General features: G+C 46.7%; 2 protein-coding genes across 4 annotated transcripts in view; one reads left to right on the forward strand and one right to left on the reverse strand.

The window, feature by feature from the left end:
• yeats2 (YEATS domain containing 2) overlaps positions 1–9,553 on the forward strand; it is a gene marked incomplete at its 5' end in the record, with an annotated part of 36,158 nt that extends 26,605 nt beyond the window's left edge. For 2 of the 3 annotated variants that reach the window (XM_083658931.1, XM_083658932.1), the window contains 11 exons: positions 1,353–1,725; positions 1,858–1,992; positions 2,949–3,074; positions 3,281–3,428; positions 3,833–3,909; positions 4,031–4,110; positions 4,946–5,150; positions 6,298–6,533; positions 6,808–6,882; positions 7,115–7,188; positions 7,930–9,553. In XM_083658931.1, the coding sequence (XP_083515057.1) occupies positions 1,353–1,725; positions 1,858–1,992; positions 2,949–3,074; positions 3,281–3,428; positions 3,833–3,909; positions 4,031–4,110; positions 4,946–5,150; positions 6,298–6,533; positions 6,808–6,882; positions 7,115–7,188; positions 7,930–8,038 (1,638 nt within the window). In that variant the 3' untranslated portion in view covers positions 8,039–9,553. The remainder of the gene's footprint in view (positions 1–1,352; positions 1,726–1,857; positions 1,993–2,948; positions 3,075–3,280; positions 3,429–3,832; positions 3,910–4,030; positions 4,111–4,945; positions 5,151–6,297; positions 6,534–6,807; positions 6,883–7,114; positions 7,189–7,929) is intronic. The other variant, XM_083658933.1, reaches the window with a different exon arrangement.
• A 1,860-nt stretch (positions 9,554–11,413) lies between these two features.
• map6d1 (MAP6 domain containing 1) lies at positions 11,414–16,976 on the reverse strand (the record flags this gene model as incomplete). The annotated part of the gene is made up of 3 exons (XM_083659295.1): positions 11,414–11,491; positions 15,556–15,868; positions 16,450–16,976. 3 exons carry the CDS (start codon positions 16,974–16,976, stop codon positions 11,414–11,416), a joined length of 918 nt encoding a protein of 305 aa, XP_083515421.1.
• Between the last annotated feature and the right edge of the window lie 3,299 nt (positions 16,977–20,275).

A 20,275-nucleotide genomic window follows, 5' to 3' on the forward strand; every position in this document is an offset into this window, starting at 1 on the left:
ACACACACACACACACACACACACACACACACACACACACACAGCAGCAGCAGCAGCTAATTAAAAGCTTGGGAGAATAGGAAAGTTTTCAGTGGACACAGTTGTGGTGGATATCAGGTCAGCAGGCAGCTTGTTCCAGAGATGAGAGCGGGACCACAGTAGCTGAAGGCTCCCTCACCAGACCTGGATCTACATAGCGCGTACGCACACACACACACACACACACACACACACACACACACACACACACACACACACGCACACACACACACACACACGCACACGCACACGCACAGAGGAATGTCATAAGGGAGAAAGGGCATTCTGGGAAATGGGCTTAACATTCACCAGGGCCAGAATTACCCTTTTAGGAGACAGTCACAAAGTAAAATGTTTGTGTGCATGTGCCATCCTGGCTGTCATACCTGTCCACACTATTTTCCAGGGCTTCTTCCATATTTTTAGTCTGTTAACGCTGGTGTGCTCCTGGGATGTTTCTCCCTCTGTTTGTCTCCTATATTTCAGAGCATCTCTCATTATAATTAATTAGTCTCCACCCCTGTGTACTGGTGGCTCATGCATCTAGTATGCTCTTTGATCACACTGCACATTTCCTCTGCCTTTTTCTCCACTCCTTCTAACTAGCAGTTATGTGGGCTGCCAAAATATGTGACAAGCAGAATAACCAGATGTGATCTATAAGAGGAAGTCTGCCTGGAGATTTATTGGACTGCCTGAAATACAAAGGGGATCATTTTGCTTTCAGTTTGCATTACTTATCAGTTTAGGATCAGGGATCTCTCCGTATTCATTTGATCAAATGCAATTAATGATATATCCTCTATGAACCAGAAGACCACATTGAGAATCCAACTGCATCGATGCAGAATATTTAGTTCAGTCTTGCAGGCAGGGACTTATTGTGCTGGAGACTTATTTTCAGCAGCAGTTATGGCTTTATATAGCAGCATAAAGGTTGGTAACATTTTTATCCAATTACTCCAATGAAGACCCAGGACTTCACAAGCATATTATTCGTCTTTGTGGAGATGGCTGACATGCACTATGAAAGAGCAGAGACATGACAATGGGTCTTCTTCATACTGACTACCTAGGCAGGAAAGACACCCAGGGTTAACGATGGCCCGTGGCCACAAAAACGTACACTTGAGCCACCAAATTTAGCGGCTTGATGGAATGTGGGGCCAGTGCTTAAAAATATTAACATCTATCCCTGACACCTGAGACTAGAGCTCCCTCTACAGTATGTTAGAAGTAGTACTAATCATGTCTCGATATCAACATTACTTCTACCTGGGAAAAAAGCTGACAGCTGTGTGTTTTCCATGCAGGCTGCTGATGGTGTGAAGCCTGCTTCCCAGCACCACCCGGTCCTGGTGGCAGCCAACCAAGCAGCAGTCATCAATGCGGCCAAGAACGCCAGCGCCGCTGCTGCCGCCGCGGGCGGCCTGACCAAGAGCGCCGTGGCCACCTTGGTTAAGGGTGCCGGCAGCTCTGGCACCCTGACCAAGACTTCTGCAGGTTCAACTGGCACCGTGCTAACAGTTGCCAAGACCATCACCAACATGCCGGTCATCAGCATGTCCAAGGGGGCGGGGACTGTGGTGGGCGTGCCCAAGAGCGCAAGCACGTCATTGGTCACAGCAGCCTCGCTGGTCAGCGGGATGGCAGCAGGAGGGGGGAAGACGGGCACTACTCTCTCAGGTAGGCAGAGAGAAAGCTCACGTGTGCCACTGGGCTTTTAACCTGCTTTCATTGTGTGTCCAAGATACAGTAACGCTCCCAAAGCCCCGCCCCAAAGCTCTCTCTACCCAGGATGTGTTGTGTTTTGTGCAGGCATGCTGAAGATCCACTCTGGAGGTTCCAGCTCCCAGCAGACGGTTCTGACCATCCCGGCCAACCAGCTCAAACAGCTAGGGGTGGGCACTGGGTCTGGTGGGGTGCAGACCCTATACATGCCTGTTGGGAAAGGTAAGTGTGTGACACACTGAGCCAACCAATTGAATGATTTGTTCTGCCAGCGCAGCAATCAGCCTAGTATTTTTGTCAGTTTCTGATGAACCAAAACAATCCATAGTATTGCCATGATGCCACATGCATTTTGTACCAAATATGGCACTTTACAGTACACACAACTCATTGGTTTATCATTTGATTGTAATCACCTGTTATTTTCCTACCAAGATGGCCATGTGGTGATGTTAACAGAATACTGTGAATACAGTCTAAGATTTTACTGTCAATCTGAAGGACCAGATTTGTATTGTATTTATTTATTTATTTGGGGGGGGGATGCAACTTGATTTTTATAGCAGGAAAACTACTTTGGTGTGTGAAACCAGTGAAACATACATAGTTGTCAGAAGAAAAAATGGTCCACACTTAAAAGAACCACATTCAGGCTTCTTTAATTTCCTCAATGTCGTCCTTTTGAGAGGAGGCCATTTTTTCTTCTCACAATTCTGGTGGGCCCGCCCACGTTCAGTCTGTCAGTGAAGGGCCCGCCCACGTTCAGTCTGTCAGTGAAGGGCCCGCCCACGTTCAGTCTGTCAGTAAAGGGCCCGCCCACGTTCAGTCTGTCAGTAAAGGGCCCACCCACGTTCTGGTGGGCCCGCCCACGTTCAGTCTGTCAGTAACGGGCCCGCCCACGTTCAGTCTGTCAGTAACGGGCATCTGCATAAAGGAGAGCACAAGAAGAGAGCAGCTCTGTAACAGCTTTACTGACTTTGTGCTGTGGAACTGGGCTTATTCTGCCAATACTAATTATAGAGGGTGACGTGATTTGAGATGGAGTTACACATACTGTCGAGTATCTCATTATTTTCCTGTTGTCTCTGTAGCATAGCCTCCCTCATTCTTCATCCAACTATTGAGCCTACATTGCCATATCAGCTATTGATCCATCCTGTGTGTCTTCCTGTGTGTAGTAGTGTCTAAAGGCCCAGTCTCCAGTACTCCTCCCTCCACCTCCACCCCAGGAGCAGCTGGAGCTGGAGCCTCCCCCAGTCCTGCCAGGCAGGCCTCCCCCTCCCTTGCCCTGCCTCTGGCACAAGGTGAGAGGAGACCACCCCCACTCTCTCCTCTCATTCCCTCCCTCTTTCTCTTATTCCCCATCTCCATCCTCTTCTCTGTCACCTTCCATCCCGCACCTTCTCATCCACCACCTCTTCTCTCGCTCCCCACCTTGCTGATGGCGTTTATGAGATGAGTCGCTCTCTCACGCTTGCGTTCTGGTTTCTGCTGTCGTTCTCTGCCGCAGTGAAGACAGAGCCAGGTGCTGGCACACCTGTCACCGCTGTCCCCTCGCCCCCGGTGACTGCTCCCGTCTCCTCTTCTGTTGTCACGGCAACCACCACCGTCAAACTGGAGCAGGGGGCAGATAACTCCGTGCACGACCTCCTCGTCAAGTAAGAACGAGTCACAACATCATTTTCGCTGGTAAAAAAATAAATAACAAATTGTACACACTGCCAAAAATATAGAACAGAAATCTTGCCAAATTTGTCACATTTAGTGCAGCTATTTTTTGGCAGTGTGCAGAATTTATCGTTACGTTGTTGCTTCATCAGAACGTTAATTCCCTGCACCTGCACTAACACAGAGTCATCAGAGTGCCACTGCATGCCTTTATATATATATTTTACCACTTTCAGTGTTTACGTCTCTGCTTTCAGATGTTGCGAGTAATTGCTCCGCGGAGATTACTAAAGCTGCATTTTATTAAAGCTGTCAGATGGCTACGATGTTATAAATAGAAGATAATGCCAACGAATGTTTGCTGGTTCAGTGTCTGACACTTTGTTCTCTTCAGCACCGAGCACATAGAGACCATGATGCAGCTGCTGACGGCCGTGGTGAAGAAGTTCCCTCTGATTGTGCCAGAGAAGAGTGAGTTCCCCTTCCTTTACATGTTGCCATGCCTAAAGCCACTGCCACATAAATACACATGAGGACTGAATGCCAACAGACCAGCTATCTCATCTTTTTCTTTGTTTCTACATTTGTTTAGCCGAAGATTCCCATCCGTTCTGTGCCTCCTCTACAGAGCAGTATTATTCCTGGAATATTGGCAAGCGCAGGGCATCAGAGGTAACTTTTTATTGTTTTGTGTGTATGTGTGCTTGATTAATATGGAAATTCAAATGAGATGATGTTGCCTCAGACTCACATGGAATCAGACCACTGATGAGATTCTTCACATTAGTAAATTAAAATATGTTTCTAGCCACTAAATTATCAGAATATCTTACCATTTGAATAATGGATTGACAAATTCACAATATGAGTGATGCATCTGTTCTTTTCTTTGCTTACAATATCAGAACACAGGAATCTGTATTTTCCCAGAATCATGTTTTCACTGCTCTGGGTGGGTGCACAATAGCAAAGCAAACCCCCCTGATATAATTCAAACCCCAACAACATCTCCGAGTGACAGTACTTGTGCCTCTTGTTATTATCCAGGTTCCTGGGTGAGCGTGATGTTATTGTCAGTGACCATTTGTGTTGTTTAGAGCTCTGCTGTCCTGTGTTATGGGTCTGTGTGCTCCGCACTGGCCTCCTGAGTCAACAAGCTTTCTGCTTGCCTCATGTCTTGTCTTGCCCCTCTGTCTGGTCAGATGTGTATCTGCCCGCCTGGTTGTCCCTTCTCATCTCATCCTAATGAATCAATGGCCCTGGTAGTCCAGCCTGTGTCTTCACTGCCTGGCCTCTCTTTCTCTCTTCCTGTCGGCTCTCAGACAAGCACAGACGAGGATAGTTATACTATACCTACAGGTTGCTAATTTCAGGGATGCCAACTAGGGCTGCTCGATCATGGCAAAAATAATAATCACGATTATTTCGACTGATATTGAGATCCTGATTATTATATTTTTACACAATATATGTTGTCATTTCTGTGTGTGTGTGTGTGTGTGTGTAGCTCCAGCGAGCGGTGGCAGTGAAGCGGGTGGTGCAGGACGTGTTGGACCGCTCTCCCCGCCTGCAGGCCCTCACTCCCCCGAAGACCAGAGAGGTGGTCCAGTGGTGCCGTCAGAGAGGCTACACCCCGCCCGACCCCGAGCCCCAACGCAAGAGCGAGGAGGAGTCCATCGAGGACATCCTCACACAAATAGACAATGAGCCTGGTGAGTTTGGGAGTGTACGGCCTCATTCACACAGGCTGTGAAAGCGCTGAATGTTGCAGAATTAGTAAGCTTCGCCTCCGGTGTGTGAAAGCGGGGTGGTGGATAATTGTGTCGCGCCTTTCGTTCCGCCAGTGGAGGTAGTCATAGCCCCGATTGCTGCTGCGGCAATGTTTGGTTGTTTTCGTTCCTCGGCTCATACAGTAGCCTACACCATAACCTGCACATGAAAATATTTATATATAATATAATAATATTATTATAATAATAATATATATAGTTACACTATAATATAATAATATAATATATTTTCACCTGACTTGGTGACAAGCATCGTTTTAATTTGTCGGACTGCTTGGTCCTGTGTGAAATAATTTTCTGTGACAAGGCTGCCAGCGTTGCGGGCCTTCTGAACGGCAATATTGCAGGATCTCTGTGTGAAAGTGGCATGTGTGTGTGTGTGTGTGTGTTTGGGCACACAGCTTTTACAGGGGGATCGTTTAGTTTGGCTGGTGGTTTTTTTGTGTGATTTCACAGCCTGCCCTTTCTGTTCTCAGCAGTTCAGAGTGAATCAATATTTTCGCTTCTATATCCCAGGGTGTGTGGAAGTGTGGGTGTAGTGGTTCAGCTAGTTCAGTAAATGTGTTTGCTGTGCAGTAATGTCTGTGTGCGAGGGTGGCTAGTGTGCAGCCTTGCTGTTGTGTTTAGCCGGTATGCACAGGCAGCCCTAATTAATTCTAAGTCTTTTGTCTCTGAAGGGTGAGAGACGAAGCCGCTAAGCTCAGTGAGTCGCACGCTCGCCTGAGCCCAAACAACACATTACTGTGTGCTGTTCATGTCCTCTCCCCCTCTGTCTCCTCTCTCTCTCTCTCTCTCTCTCGCTCCCTCTCATGCACAGATTTGATACTGAATTACCTGTCAAATAGCAGAGCTGGTAAAATGAGGCAATATTTTTTTTTTAAAGAGGGCAATGAAGGTTTTGTGCTTGACATTACATTCCTTTCAAGTTTTATCTCCTTAAAATAGGCACTTGTGCATCAAGCCGCCGCGATCAGAGTGAAACAGTGAAGCAGTCGCTGCCTTGCTGCTGTTTGTTCGCCGGTGCGTTCAATGTGCTGTAATGGCGTGTGTAATGTCAATGTCTCCACAGAGTGCCCGTCAACCCTGGGTAGCTGTGAGGAGCTGGTGCTGCGGCTGGAGCAGATGCAGACTCTGCTGAAGAAGGAGCCAGAGGAGACGGACAATGAGATAGTGGACATCATCACTGTGACCCCGCCCTGCCACAAGCTAAAGGTCAAAGAGGAGGAGCAAGAGGCCGACTCGGAGCCCAAGTTCTTCCTGGGTCCCTGCCCGTCTGCGCAGTTCATCCATGAAACGGCTCAGCAGGTCAGAGACCACGCTGGGTTTTTGGAAGTGGGGCTTTTCAGGTTCCCAGTGGAAATGCTTTGCTGAGAGACTTCTTGACTTTTGATTATTCTCTTTGGTGACCATGTCTTAAAAATATACATAGAGTTGATGAATACCAACAAACAATCACAATTTCTAGAATGTTGCTTTTGATAACAGGATTTTGAGAACAACTAGTAGAAGCTACACACCTTTATCCATTCATAATATTATTCTCTCTCTCTTCCTCTCTCTCCTTCCCTCGCACTCTCAGATTGGGGTAGCTTTCCAGCCAGTGGAGGTGGAGAAGAATGTATTTGCTCCAGTGGTCGAAGCCATGATTCTCAAGGTGGGTCACTAATGCAGGCCAGGGAAGTTGATCATTTTTTACAGTGAGCTCATCATGATGTCAGCATGCCCTTGATGTACAGTATTGCATGTTTCCCCTTGTGCTGTAATAGAGACGGCGCTTCTATATGACTAATAGTGTGTGTGTGTGTGTGTGTGCGTGTGCGTGTGCGTGTGTGTGCGTGTGCGCGTGCATGTGCGTGTGCGTGTGCGCGTGCGTGTGTGCACTTCAGGCTACAGAACAGTTCACCAGTGACATCCTGAGAGAAGCTCTGGCTGGGGCCTATGCCAAATCCCTTCAGAACAGGTCAGAGATTGGTTTGTTTTTTGTTTTCTTCCAACATATAATCTTCTTAATACTCCCACCCCCCTACCTTTCCTTAACGCTCATATCTAGGCTGACCCAAACTATTTGCTGTGTTTGTTTGTTGGGCTAGGGTTATAATACCAATTTGGTGGAAGATTGTTTCGAAATTTTTCGACAATAAAATTAACTGAGGTGAAATAATTTAATTTGAGAGCAGAATAAATTGTATTTCATGAATATTATTTTGCTGCATTTAGTGGGGGAAAATCACGTCTGTGTTTGGTAATAGGTGTTTAGAAAACAAATGTTTAAAGGTTTGAGAAGTATAATGTATATAACGTGTCAGTGCCCATGAAAAATAAATTTCAGCAGGACAGCAACTATGGAAAGATCTGTAGCTAGCATCCATAGGCTACACTGTAACAGAAACTAACTTTAGCAACATACACAAGTCAGTAAGATTGACATTCAGCCTCTTAACGTGTAATGAAAGCTCTCACACTCCCCGAATAACTTATTTAAGTAATACTGGAAAAAACATCCATGTTTATTATCTGTTTAAGTGTTTGTCTCCAGTAAACAAGGAGTGATGGCTGCAGGTGAAGCTAGTCAATTTGATCAGACATCAGTAATCTCTATCATATATGTCTTGTCTGCGGAGTGAAGCAGTAGCCCTGAACAGCGATGTTCCAGTCAGGCCGAGTTGTGCTCAAACTCCCGATGCTGTTGTGATGTTTCCAGGCCTCCGAGAGAGATCACAGCCATGAACGTCCACCAGGCGGTCAGCAGCATCCCCACCTGTGACTTCCTCACCAACACACACATGGGTTACCTGGCCAAAGACAACTGACGCACAGCAAGACTGACACCGACTGGTAACTGACATAGTGTACAGAGTGGTCTGATGCTCTGGCTGTGACAGCAGAGGAGGAGTAGGACTCTGCACTCAGCCCAAGCATGTGGATCTTAACATCTGGGGTTTGGTCCTGTTGCTTAAGTGGTTGCTGTAACAACCTCTGACATTTACTAACGTACTGTAATCATTTGACTTGATCATAGAAGGGCTCAGCTTGCCACGCAGCAGTGAACTAACAAATGTTTCCAATGCTCGGAGAATATTGTGACATTTTAGTCTTAATATATCTAGAAAAGCGGCGTAGTGGGGCTTGTGTTATTTGATTTTGCGAGGCAGCTGTGCTCTCGCTTACCTCATAACAAGGTTATTTTGGAGATGAAGTGTTTACTGCCAGACAGCCAGCCAGTGGGAGAATGTAGGCTGAGTGACTCGCAGGGCTGAAACTGTAACGGCAGACACCTGTCCCCTCCACCAGTCTTAATCCTGCTGTCTCCTCCTCTGGACTGGGAATCATATTATACTCCGCTCGCTTCACCAGAGGAATTGAATTACAGATTTGTGTTATGAACGGAAACACTCAATATTAAAATCCTCTATTAGTTGAGTTCACTTCCCGGGAGGTGTGTCATGCAGCAGTATTTCCCAGTTGCGAAGAAGGCGAAGAATTATTCGCAATTCTTCATGTTTTGAGTACTTTTATCAAAGTAAATGATGGTGTTCTTACAGAAGTGTCATTGCATGGCAACTAATGATCTTTCATCATGAGGTAATTGTGCCTCTTGAAATACAATCCCGCAAGTAGCCACTGTAATCTAAGGCCGGGTCAGAAGGATAACTGTTTCTTATTGTAAGTTGCAGACCTGATTTAGATTATGACAGCGAGATCTTAGTCATGTCTATTGAGAAAACTCTTGGCTAACTGTAATTAGCCACTGGAAGTGTCACACTATCATTGTTTTGAAGTCTGTCGGTATAATTGTCTACTCTCCTTTACGGACCAGGTTTGATAGCCAGTTCATGTACTTTTTAGTGTTCTGTTTTACCACCATAATGTATCTATCATGTAATGTACAGTGTATATGACCAACATCAAATAGATGGTGTTTCAATTCCCGATTTATTTTTATATATAATATCAATACCTGCTAACAGTAATGCCCTTACAGGTGTGCGGGTGTGGGTGTGTGTATGTGTGATGTGCTCATTATGGTAGTTAATTGGACTGATTGTGTGTGAATGCTGTTATGTGTTTTGTCATCTGATGAAATGATAATGAAACTGATAGAAACTAAAGAGTGAAGAGGACGTCGTTGTGTTGTAAACTCAGTCTGTTAAGCTTTGCATTATGTTAATGTGTGGGTTGGGTGAGTGTAAATGTTCTGGCTGGGTGGTTGTGATGCCTGTTTGACCAAACTAGTGTAGAAAATACCTGAACATTGTATTTTCATTTTTCAGTGCACACCAAAAATATAATCAATATTCTTGTAATAAAAAAAAGCAAAGGCCTGCTTAAATTTACTGAATGGTTCTGTGGTTTTTGTCAACAGCCAGGATCAAATGGGTCAGAAACTGAGGTGATAGCGATGCTCTTATTATCCAAGCAGGATAGTAATGCACACACAGAAAGTTGGAGCACGTTATATCATTCCAGTCACACTGATCAAGTGGGTTTCAACTCAAAACAAAAAGTGCATGATATCTAGTTGGCTGGGTATCGATACTCGTGATGCCTTTAAGGTATCGACCAAAATAACCCAGGACCAATTAGTATCGAAACAGTCAAATGATCCCTGCGTTAGATCCTTTTTGATCTAGAAAGAAAATAGGCTACTATTTGTATGGTTTTGCTTGCAGTCAATCACCAAGTGTTCTTCGATTTAATGCAACAAGTGATTGGCCCACTACCGCAGCGGCTACAACAACCCATGGTGGTGAAGTCGACTGACTGGTGTATGTGACAGAGTTGAATGACTGCCCACGCCCCCTCCCCCTCCCACCACCCACATCCCCCAAACCCCTCCCTCTACCCACATCCCCCAAACCCCTCCCTCTACCCACATCCCTCAAACCCCAACTCTACAACTTTTCTATCCCTAGCTATGGCCACTTTTCCCTATCCCTGCCCCTTTCCCTCACTACACCCCCTCCCACACCCCTAGCCACTCCCCCTATCCACCCCTCAAATCCCGACTGACATTCCTATCCCTAGCTATGGCCACTTTTACTTAGCCTCGCCCCCTTGCTTGATGGAACAGACGATCGTGAGGTCACAGACCCAGTGACCTTGAAATTTGATCTTTGACCACCAAAATCGAATCCATTCTTCCCTGAATCCAAGTGGCTGTTTGAATCAAATCTGAAGAAATTCCCTCAAGGCGTTCCTGAGATATCGCGTTAACGAGCATGGAATGGACAGTCATGAGGTCACAGTAACCTTGAACTTTGACCACCAAAATCGAACCCCTGAGTCTTAAGTGGACGTTTGAGTCAAATTTGAAGAAATTCCCTCAAGGCGTTGAGATCTCACGTTAATGAGCATGGGACGGACAACGCGAAAACATAAAGCCTCCGGCCACGGCTGTCGCCGGCGGAGGCTTGAAAACAGTGGCTGCTGAGAAATAACTCAAGTGCTAAGAACCTAATATTCTTTTATTGTAATTTCACTTACATTATATATTTGCTCTTTATTTTCTTAAACAACAGATTTACAAAATAATAGACCGAACAATACTTTCTCAAATAGTAAACTAATTGAATACTGAGGAAATAAATAATGGAATCTTTCTATTTTGCTTCTTCAATTAATAAAAGACTAGCAGATTTCTTAGCAACACCAAAGGGCAACAAAGTGCTTTGAGCATACACATTTACCGACAAACCGTGACCTCATTGTTGGAGACTCAACATCTAAAATAAAATAACAAATCATTCCAAATCAACAGGTGCACACATACACACACACACTCACATACACACACACACACACACACACACACACACACACACACACACACACACACACACACACACACACACGGAGCAGCCGGGGTTCTCGTGTGCCTATAACACTGCAAAAAAGCTTGTTTTCAAACCGTTTTGTGACATGCATATTCATCTCCATAGAGCAGTAGGAGCAGGAAAGACTGTAAAAGGGCGGAGTCTCTATGTGACATCTGTTTTTCATTCGCTCTTGACTTGCGATACTGCCGGTGCTGCTCCACAGACGCTTGCCTTTCCCGATACACTGACAGAACGATACATTCCCTTGCATAGATTCGTGTTGTGTGGAATGGACTGAAATCATTCCCCTGTCGGTTCCTTAGAGTGAGCTGGCCAAAGTGGAATGGTTGATAAGTGGCGGTGCAGCTGTCAGATGTTAAAGACCCGCGATCGACTTTGAAAGACTGCAGAGGGGTTTGGAGGGAACTTGGTCCTGACCAGCTGCTCCTGAGAGAAAGAGAGAGAGAGAGAGAGAGAGAGAGAGAGGTTGAGATGGCCTTAGGTGTAATAGCAGTATTTGAGGTGAGATGAGAATTGCTGCTCTTTTCTGCTGATGGCAGCTGTTCTCAAAGCCTTCACAGAATCTATCTCGGGCCTAGGCTGTGTCAAACAAATGGCCCGTAGCGCCGAGAGGTTGCCCATATTCTATTCTTTCTAGCAATTACTGGATGGGTCTATGAAAATGGGCCACGCTATTTCAATTCACTCGCATAGAGCAAACGTCTATGGAGATTGTCGTCTTGCTGTCCCAGCACAGCAGCATGCTGAGTGTGACTATGCAACGCAGTGGGCGGGAAGGAAGCCTGTGTACTTGTACATATTTTAAAAGCTGTCAAAGTTAGGGTGTGTGTGTGTGCGTGTGTGTGTGTGTGCACACGCATGTGTTCACCTCCACCCACCTCCCACACACATTCTTTTCTGCTCTGTGTAGCAGCCAGGTCTGCCTCTCTCCTAAATTAGATTTGTGCTGAAGAAGACTGCAACCCACTGCATCATCACACTTTACCACAACGAGCAATAATCTATCATCTGATTCTGCGCCCCCCCAAAATCACCAATCACACATGCACTCAGCCTACACCCTCTCCCCTCCTCTCTCCTCTAGGCTGTAACTAACAATTATTTTCATTATCAATTAATCTGTCGATTATTTTCTCGACTAATTGATTAGTCGTTTGGCCTGTAGAATGGTGAAAAATGACGATCACACATGCACTTAGCCTGCACCCTCTCTCCTCCTCTCTCCTGTCCTCTTTTGTCCTCCTGACCAACAGTCCACAACCCAAAGAGAATCACTTTACTGTCATAGAAGACTAAAGGAACAAGACAATTAAAAAGCTGGAACGTTTTTGCATGTTTTTTTTTTAATTAGTCTAAGGGATTATTTGGAATATAAAAATAGTTGGTGATTAATTTTCTGTCAATCGACTAATTGATTAATTGACTAATCGTTGCAGCTCTCTTTCCCCTTCTCTTCACCTCACCCTTTTTTCTTTGCCTTTTTGTTTTTCTCACTCTCCCTTTGCATTACTCTTACTATGAACGTTCCCCCCTTCCTCCCTGCCAACTTGGCACAGAGGCGTCCTGTAGTCCCAGGCTGTGTGTTCTGCTGGTCCAGGCTGCGTGGGAACAGGGAACAGGTCCAAATAAAAGGAACAGGACAGGGAGGGATGCAGATGGAAGGGAGGATGACTGAGAGAGGGGAAGAATGCATGAGGGACTAGTCAGTGGAGAGAGAGAGAGACTGAGAAATGATGTGGAGGAAGGTGAATATCAGGTTGCATTGTCCCTGTCTCACCCTCTCTCTCTCTCTATGTAGTTGAACGCCATTGTCATTGTGTGCAGCCTTTCCATACCCCTCTAATGTGCATCTGTGTCACTGCCACACAGGAAAACAGCACTCAGTCGTACCTATTGTACTCGCAGGTTCAAGGCGTGTTGCCTGGGAGCTGTGAGAGCACAATCCAAATGTCAGGGGAGTGCTGCCGCCTCCGAGGCAAAGCACGGATCTGTTACAGGATAGCTCAACGAGAACAACAGTTCCCCCCGCGGTGCTATTCATTTCTCCCTGCTAAATGTGTTGCCCATTCAATGTTTTCTCTTTTTTTTTGCCTTGCTCCTTCCCCGATGCAGACTGTGGATTATACAGTCCATCCTTACAAATCTGTTGGCCTTGTGTTGTGCTTTGTGCTGATCCCAAAACAGCCCCAACCCCAACCCCAACCCCACCCCCTACCCCTCCACCACCCCCCCCCCCCCCCCCTCGCCTTGGTGCACTCATTCACGCCGGGGAGGACAAGCCGGGCCTCGGGTTTAATGGCGGTTCATTCTCATTTCACAGCTCGCGATCTCGTTTAACACACCCAAGAAAAACACGCCTTCGCTCAGCACAAAAGTAGCGACCGGTGTTCTCTAATGGGCCGATCGGTCTCTGCGGTGTGTCGTGGAATTAGAGGTGGCTGTAAGGCCGTGGTTTTATCTGTCTGCGGTGGGGGGGAGGAGTTGCGGCGCGCAACAATCTGACAAATTGATTTGAGCAATAATGAGGTTTTAATAGCCGCCCATCTCCCTCATCATGAAGAGAAAGTTGATTGTGGTTTTGCCGGTTTATTTAGGACTTCAACATTAAATATTTAAACAAATGGATACAGTCAGTCTTGTTGGTTCAGCTATTTTGCACATGACATTGGATGGACACTATGGCTCTCCTGGTGATAACACAGTTTGGCATAGCTAGACATGATATAGAATGTTGGCATCAAGTGGCCAAGGAGAATGCCCATGCTTTGAGGGCCCGCCTCCATAGACAAATCCCAGTGAAATTGACCCCATTCAATGTAATGCGTGCTGGAGTGGGATGTGTAATGCTTGGGCGGACAGTAGGGGGGTGGTGAGTCAATAATGGTGGCAGTGAGGTGGGCCGTCACGGTGACTGGGGTGGATTATCTAAGATCGACTTGATCCCCTGCTAGGCTGGTTTGTGTCGCACTGGCAGATTGTGCTGTGACTGATGAAATTGCCTGAACACTGACGGGCTGCGTGCGCGTGTCTGTGCGCGCGCATCTGTGTATGTGTGTGTGTGTAATCTTGGATGCATGGAAGTTTGTGTTTTAAGGGGAAAGTCGAGGGCCAAACAGCTACTTGTTTTAGGTGATAGAGATGTACACTCCCACGGCTCAACGTACTGCCAACCGTCAACATCCCTTCTTGGCATATCGTGAACTCTCACTCCAACTGGGCCAGTGTTATTAATAGAGTCCGTGACCTCCCATTGACACCACTCATATCGCCCTCTACCAGAATCAGACAGAACACTGAGGGACATAAAGGCCTCATAGACATCCGAATAGAGCCGTCATTATTCCCGAAAATCCATCCATCCATCCGTCCATTCAAGCAGTAATTAGTTTTTCAGAAGCCCTCGCTGCAACAAACTGAAGTTGCGTGAGAAAAGAGGCTAAAAGCTCGTGCATTTCCTCGTGCGGTCCCTCTCAGATCAATGTGAGACAGCAGTAGGGCAGCCCCAACTCTCCTCTAGCTGGCAGATGGCAGCATGGCACAGAGTGGTGTGGGCGGGGAGGGAGGGAGGGAGGGAGGGAGGGTGGGAGGGAGGGAGGGTGGGGTGGCACTAAACCTCTGGAGATTCCCGAAAACCTGTTTGACTTCCTGTCACGCCACAGCTGCACTGAGCCCCCGCCCAGGGGAGAGGAGGGAGGAAAGCCCCCCCCTCACGGACTTCAGCCTGCAGACATCTCAAACAACCTGGCCCCAATTCATTAGTTCCCAGCTTCCTAAGCAAATCCTCTTGCCTTATTTTAGTTTTAGTTTCCGTCTGCCTAGTTTGAATCTAACTGTCTCTTTAATCCAATCTGTCTCTTTAATCCAATCTGTCTCTTTGTCTGTCTCTTTGTCTGCCTGTCTCTCTGGCTCATTATGGCAAATCTGGGACAAAATGTCCAATCACGTATGAATATTTACTTTTATGCTCTCGTCAAGCCTGTTCTATTCAGGTCAAAGTAATGGGTGGAGCACCGGCAGAGTATTATCTAATACAGTAGGTTCCGTGGCCTGTTTTAAAGAGCCAGGTCACTTTGAGCTGCTTAGGGACAGAATGCTGCATCACTTCTCTGAGGCGCCCACACAGCAGCAGGCCACCAGGGAGATGAGTGAAGATGACTTTCAAGAGCATGCTGCAATTTAAACCTGTAGCTCTTCAAAATAATGATTTTAAACCTCCAGCTCGTTGATTAGTAATGTACAGTACATAATGTGACTACTTCCGATAGGCCTTCTTTGCTTTTGGCAGTAGGCTACCTGTGGAGCTTGACAAAAAGGCTTTTTAACAGGCTGTGAAAGCTGCTAGTGTGATTTTGAGGCCGTATAGCTGCAGTCTCTCCCTTTCCTCTCAGTGCAGGTCTGTGTGACTCACTACATGAGAGAAAAATGGATGGAACATTTTGGCCTTGCAGTAAAATACGCTTCTTCAAAAGCAGGAGTTCTTGTGCGCTCACCTCTGCCTTGGTTGTTATGCTGAGATCGGTCCTCTCAGGCAGGCTGCTCTGCTGGAGGCTGGGGATGGGCTGGGCTATGGCAGCGGGCTGTATGTTGGTGGTAGGGGAGGGGATGTGGTCTACCTGGTGCAGCCCTATGGACCTGTGGCCCTCCCCGCTGTAGGCAGCCTGGTAGCTGGTCTCAGGTGCATGGGCAGCCTCGATCCCGGGGCTGGCGTATGGAGCTGGAGGGGTTTTCTTGGCGCTTTTGGCTGGTCTCACCCCCGTCCATGGCCGGTACTCCTGCCTGGAGGAAGAGAGAGGTGTCGGTAGGCTGAAAGAGGGAGAGGAGCCGCTGCACAGTGCAGACTGCTTGGGGTTGATGTGGATCACATTCAATGCTAAAGTTCATATCAGATTGTTGTGTGCTGCTTTGGGGCAACTTTGGACATACTGTATTGCCAGGCAAATGTTAAAGTGGTGAAATGATGAGGGTGTTATGTTGACTTTTTGACCACATCTGCAGCATGCAGCAATGTCAAATAATGATTTATTTACAACAGGTTATCAGCAAATTCATAATCATCATAATCAGAACTATGTTCTGTTTCAGAAAAATATGTCTAAAATGCAAGCTCAACAACTTTATACTGAGGCTACTGGTACACCTATCTGGCTACCATTCCAAGAACATGAAATGTGTGAGAGAATTATTCATGGCCCCCATTTCCATATGAGCTAGCTGGGTTAATCCATGAAATGAATAAAATATTAATAAACGCTTCTAATTAGTACCATCAGCACGGGCATAACCCCTTCAGTTCCCCTGCGCTGGATGTGCATAGCTCTGCTTGTGCTCAGATGGAGTGGACAGCGACAAGTGCTGAAATGACGGGCTGATGGATTTACCTGTACGAGCTGGTTTGTTCCCCCCACTTCTGCCCCCTGCCCCGCTCCTCTCTCTCCCCCCTCTCCCCCCTCTCCCCTGCCTGTGCTTGGCTGGCATTGTGGTAACCGTTCACCAGGCTGTCCGAAACACTCTCCGCCCTGCTTCCTCCGTTACTAATCCAAGGGAAATTCTCCTTCCTGGGAATGGGCCAGGGTTTGAAGTCCTGCTTGTACTGGGTGACGCTGGGGAAAGGCACGCCGGGCGGGTGGTAGTCCTCCCGGGGCGTGAGCTCCCGCCGCCCCCTGAAAGATCCTCCCCGGGTCCCTGCGCCGTCGCCGGGCGCCCGGGGTGAGCCGGCGCGGTGGTCCGGGGGTGAGTAGTGATTCCTCGGGGGACGGTCCGCGGCGGAGACCTGCTTGGTGATTGACCGCACCTCGTGCTCGGTGATGTCCGAGTAGTTCTGGATGGTCAGCGGGACGGAGAGGTCCGATTTGTCGAACTGGTTCCAGAACCGAGCCAGGCAGCACACTCTGCTGATACACGGCCAAGCCATTGCCTATATAAACCCTATAACTGTTTGACTTGGAGGAGAAAGAAATAGAAATCAAACAAAAAGAACAGAAAAGAAAATGACGAAAACGCGCAAAGATCAAAGGTTACATTCAGAGAGCGCGTCGCCCTGGGCGTCGTGCGTTCCTGGGAAATAACCGGGAGCGAGAACACAGACATGTGTCCATGTCAGCAGCAGCGGAGTGCCAGCGGTAGATGCACCGGAGCCGCTGTCTGTCTGCCGGGGACCGTCATTGAATATTCCTCTCACGTGGTCTGCGATCATAGTGCCTCCACGATGCAGAGAAATCCACGGCAAATTCTCTGCATCTCCATTCGGATCGACGGTGTCCGTCCACGATATCGGCCCCAAAGACTTTTCTTCTTCTTTTACATTCCTCATCCAATAAATAAAGTAATAAAAAGCTGGATCCAGAGATGTTTTATGGCCAGGGGGCTGAATGAATCATTGAAATAGGCTACATGCAGCCCTAGTTGGTTACCAATAGGCTGAGGTTACATAATTTAAATCTGCAGCGTCAAACGTAGTAGAATGGGTTGGTGTTATAGCAGCTGATAGGAAACAAACAAGCCAAGCATACACTCTGGGCTCAGGGGCAGAGTGTGTGGAGATAGAATGAAAGAATCCCTAATCTTATTTTTTATTTTTACAGGACCAGAATTTATCAATGTTGCCTCTTAACCCATGTTGCCTCAAGCTACTTCATTTCAATGCAGCTCATTGTTTGTTTGTCATAAACAAAACAAACAATATGCAAAACATAGGAACAGGACATACAAGAACAGTGACAATGGTAAGTCTGGTGGTTGGGCAGATATTTGGGGGAGGTTCTTATGACAAAAGTCTAAAATTTCTGCTGATATGTTGTGTTTATATGTTATGATTAATACCTATATAAATTATGCCAGTGAAAGTGAGTGTCAGGAAATGCACGTGTATGTGTGTGTGCCTGTAAAAGGGGGAGTTGCTTGGTTGGGTGGGAGTGAGTGAGCAGGAACGGCCCCAAAGCACAAGCAGAGGAGAAACAAAACAAGTGGGACAGAGGTGAGGGGACCAGTATTCATGGGTGGACCCATCCGGGCAACCCCCAGACCCTTAGGAGGGAGTATGCCCATCACGGGTCACCCATGTTCTATGGTAGTGGTTCTAAAACCTTTTCACGTCAAGGACCGCTAAAGTGACACAAATTAGACCGTGGACCCCCATTTGATAAGAGTTTGTCCCAGTGTCCCCCAACTGATAAGGTTTTAGCATTTGTGATGACCCTCCCACTCTCCTGGCCCTGTCTTGCAGGAGCCTGGTATTGGGGTCATTAGGCTGATTGGCTGCACCTGGGCCCGTTGTACTCATTGGGCTTAAGAAAACATCCAGACCATCAGTCTTTCCCACCTCACCGATCAACACATTCTCACTCCCAACTCATCAATAGTACATTCAGTCAAGAGCCCTTGTCATCACTTCCAGAAGAGAAAAGCACCCCCCTCTCGTCAGAGAGCAATGATGCAGGCAGGGGAGGACAAGAGGAAAGAAGAGGACTGGGAGGACCTGATCAAGTGGAGGGGGCTGCAGAGGGTTGGGTTTAGGCACTGATAGCCACTTGGTTGGGGTTAGGGTTTGGATATGGTGGGGGGCTCCAGGGGAAGGCTTGGGAAGGCGGTAGCTGGGGTCAAAGACCCCCATCTGTGACCCCCTTTGGGGGGTCAGTGGAAGATCCCTGAATAAGGGGTTGAGAGGTCTTGGAAGATCCCTTGGGTCTACGACCCACAGCCCCTTCCCAAGCCTTCCTCTGGCAGGTCCTCCTGGTCCTCTTCCAGTTCTCTTCCTCCCGAGGCACACAGTCCTCCCCTGCCCGCATTGTTGCTCTCTAATGAGAGGGGGCTACCTTTCTCTTCTGGAAGCAATGACAAGGGTTCTTGACCAAATGGCGGTAAGTGACAAGTTGGGAGTGAGAAGGGGTTGTACCGATACACCTTTCTTCCGTTGGTTTGTTTAGTGTAGTTTGAGTTAATACATTATTATTTAAAACTTTTACTTTGGTCTATGACTCCTCTCATTTCATTGTGACTTCCTTGAGCCACATCGTAACATACAGTATGAGGGGAGTCATACACCAAAGTAAAACTTAAAACAATAGCCTAATTTATTAACTAAAACTAAGGGGAAATAACTAGACAACACAAATTACATACTGACAGTGACTTGTTATTGATGATATCTGAAGAAGTCAAAAGTAATTTATTTAATTGCTTGCTTTCAAAATTATACTCATTAGTTAATTTATTAGTCAAATCCCATTACACTGTTTTAACACTACATGCCAATGAGATATCAAACATGGACACGGACAAAGTAGGAAGACAAGGAACATGGAGTTAAAATCAGGAAAGGAACTTTTTTGGAGACCAAAGAAAGTAAAAAATATATAGTGGACTCTAAACCTTGACACTGTGAGCAAACGGAAGGCTATACACTGTATATGTGCCTTAGCCCACTGAGCCACCAACCAGGCCCAACACCATGCCTATCTTTCAGAAACAGCTGGAGTCTATACCCCTCAATAGTGGAACTCGCAATTCCATGGATGAAGAGACTAGAAGTGCTGTGGTTTCTCCGGGAGCTGCTTCTTTGTCCATTGTGTTTGGCAGTAAAAGAGAGGAACCATGAATTATAGTGGCAGGAAAGCTCTTAGCGGCCTAATTGATGTACAGCAACAGAGTTAATCACAGTCCGTGAGTGTGAAATGGTCATGGAAGGATAGTTCCTGAGTGAAGTTAGCAGGATGGCACTTGATGCACTTTACTAAAGAAATTTAGAAGAACAGTGGGAGAGAGAAAGTGAAACTGTTCACTGAGAAGGAGGAAAGCCATTGCTTCTCATATGTGAGAAGAAGTGACAATGCCGGCCGAACAGCCAGCTGGAGACAACTTTTCCGCACCAACAATGGGATGATCATGGTTAACATAGAATTTATTTGAAGAATACCTCTGTTGGAAATGAACAGGAGCCTTAAGGCCAACTGCACAATGAGGGAATGATCCATCATGACGGCATTGTGCAGGTCCTTTGCCAAATTGCTTAAAGCAGAATTTTGGTCATTTTTGATGATACCACGTTTCCCCATCATTTTCCATCATACAGATCGAGTCTGACCAAAATCTCATCAATCTCTTCACTGTAGAGCTACTTTCATCTTAGTCTCTCCACAAACTATTTCATCAGTGTGTGGCTCTCCAATACAGCCATATGCCAATGGACACAAATCACAGACATTTGAGACATAT

Source organism: Poromitra crassiceps, assembly GCF_964638095.1.
Source record: "Poromitra crassiceps genome assembly, chromosome: 23".
NCBI lineage: Eukaryota > Metazoa > Chordata > Actinopteri > Beryciformes > Melamphaidae > Poromitra > Poromitra crassiceps.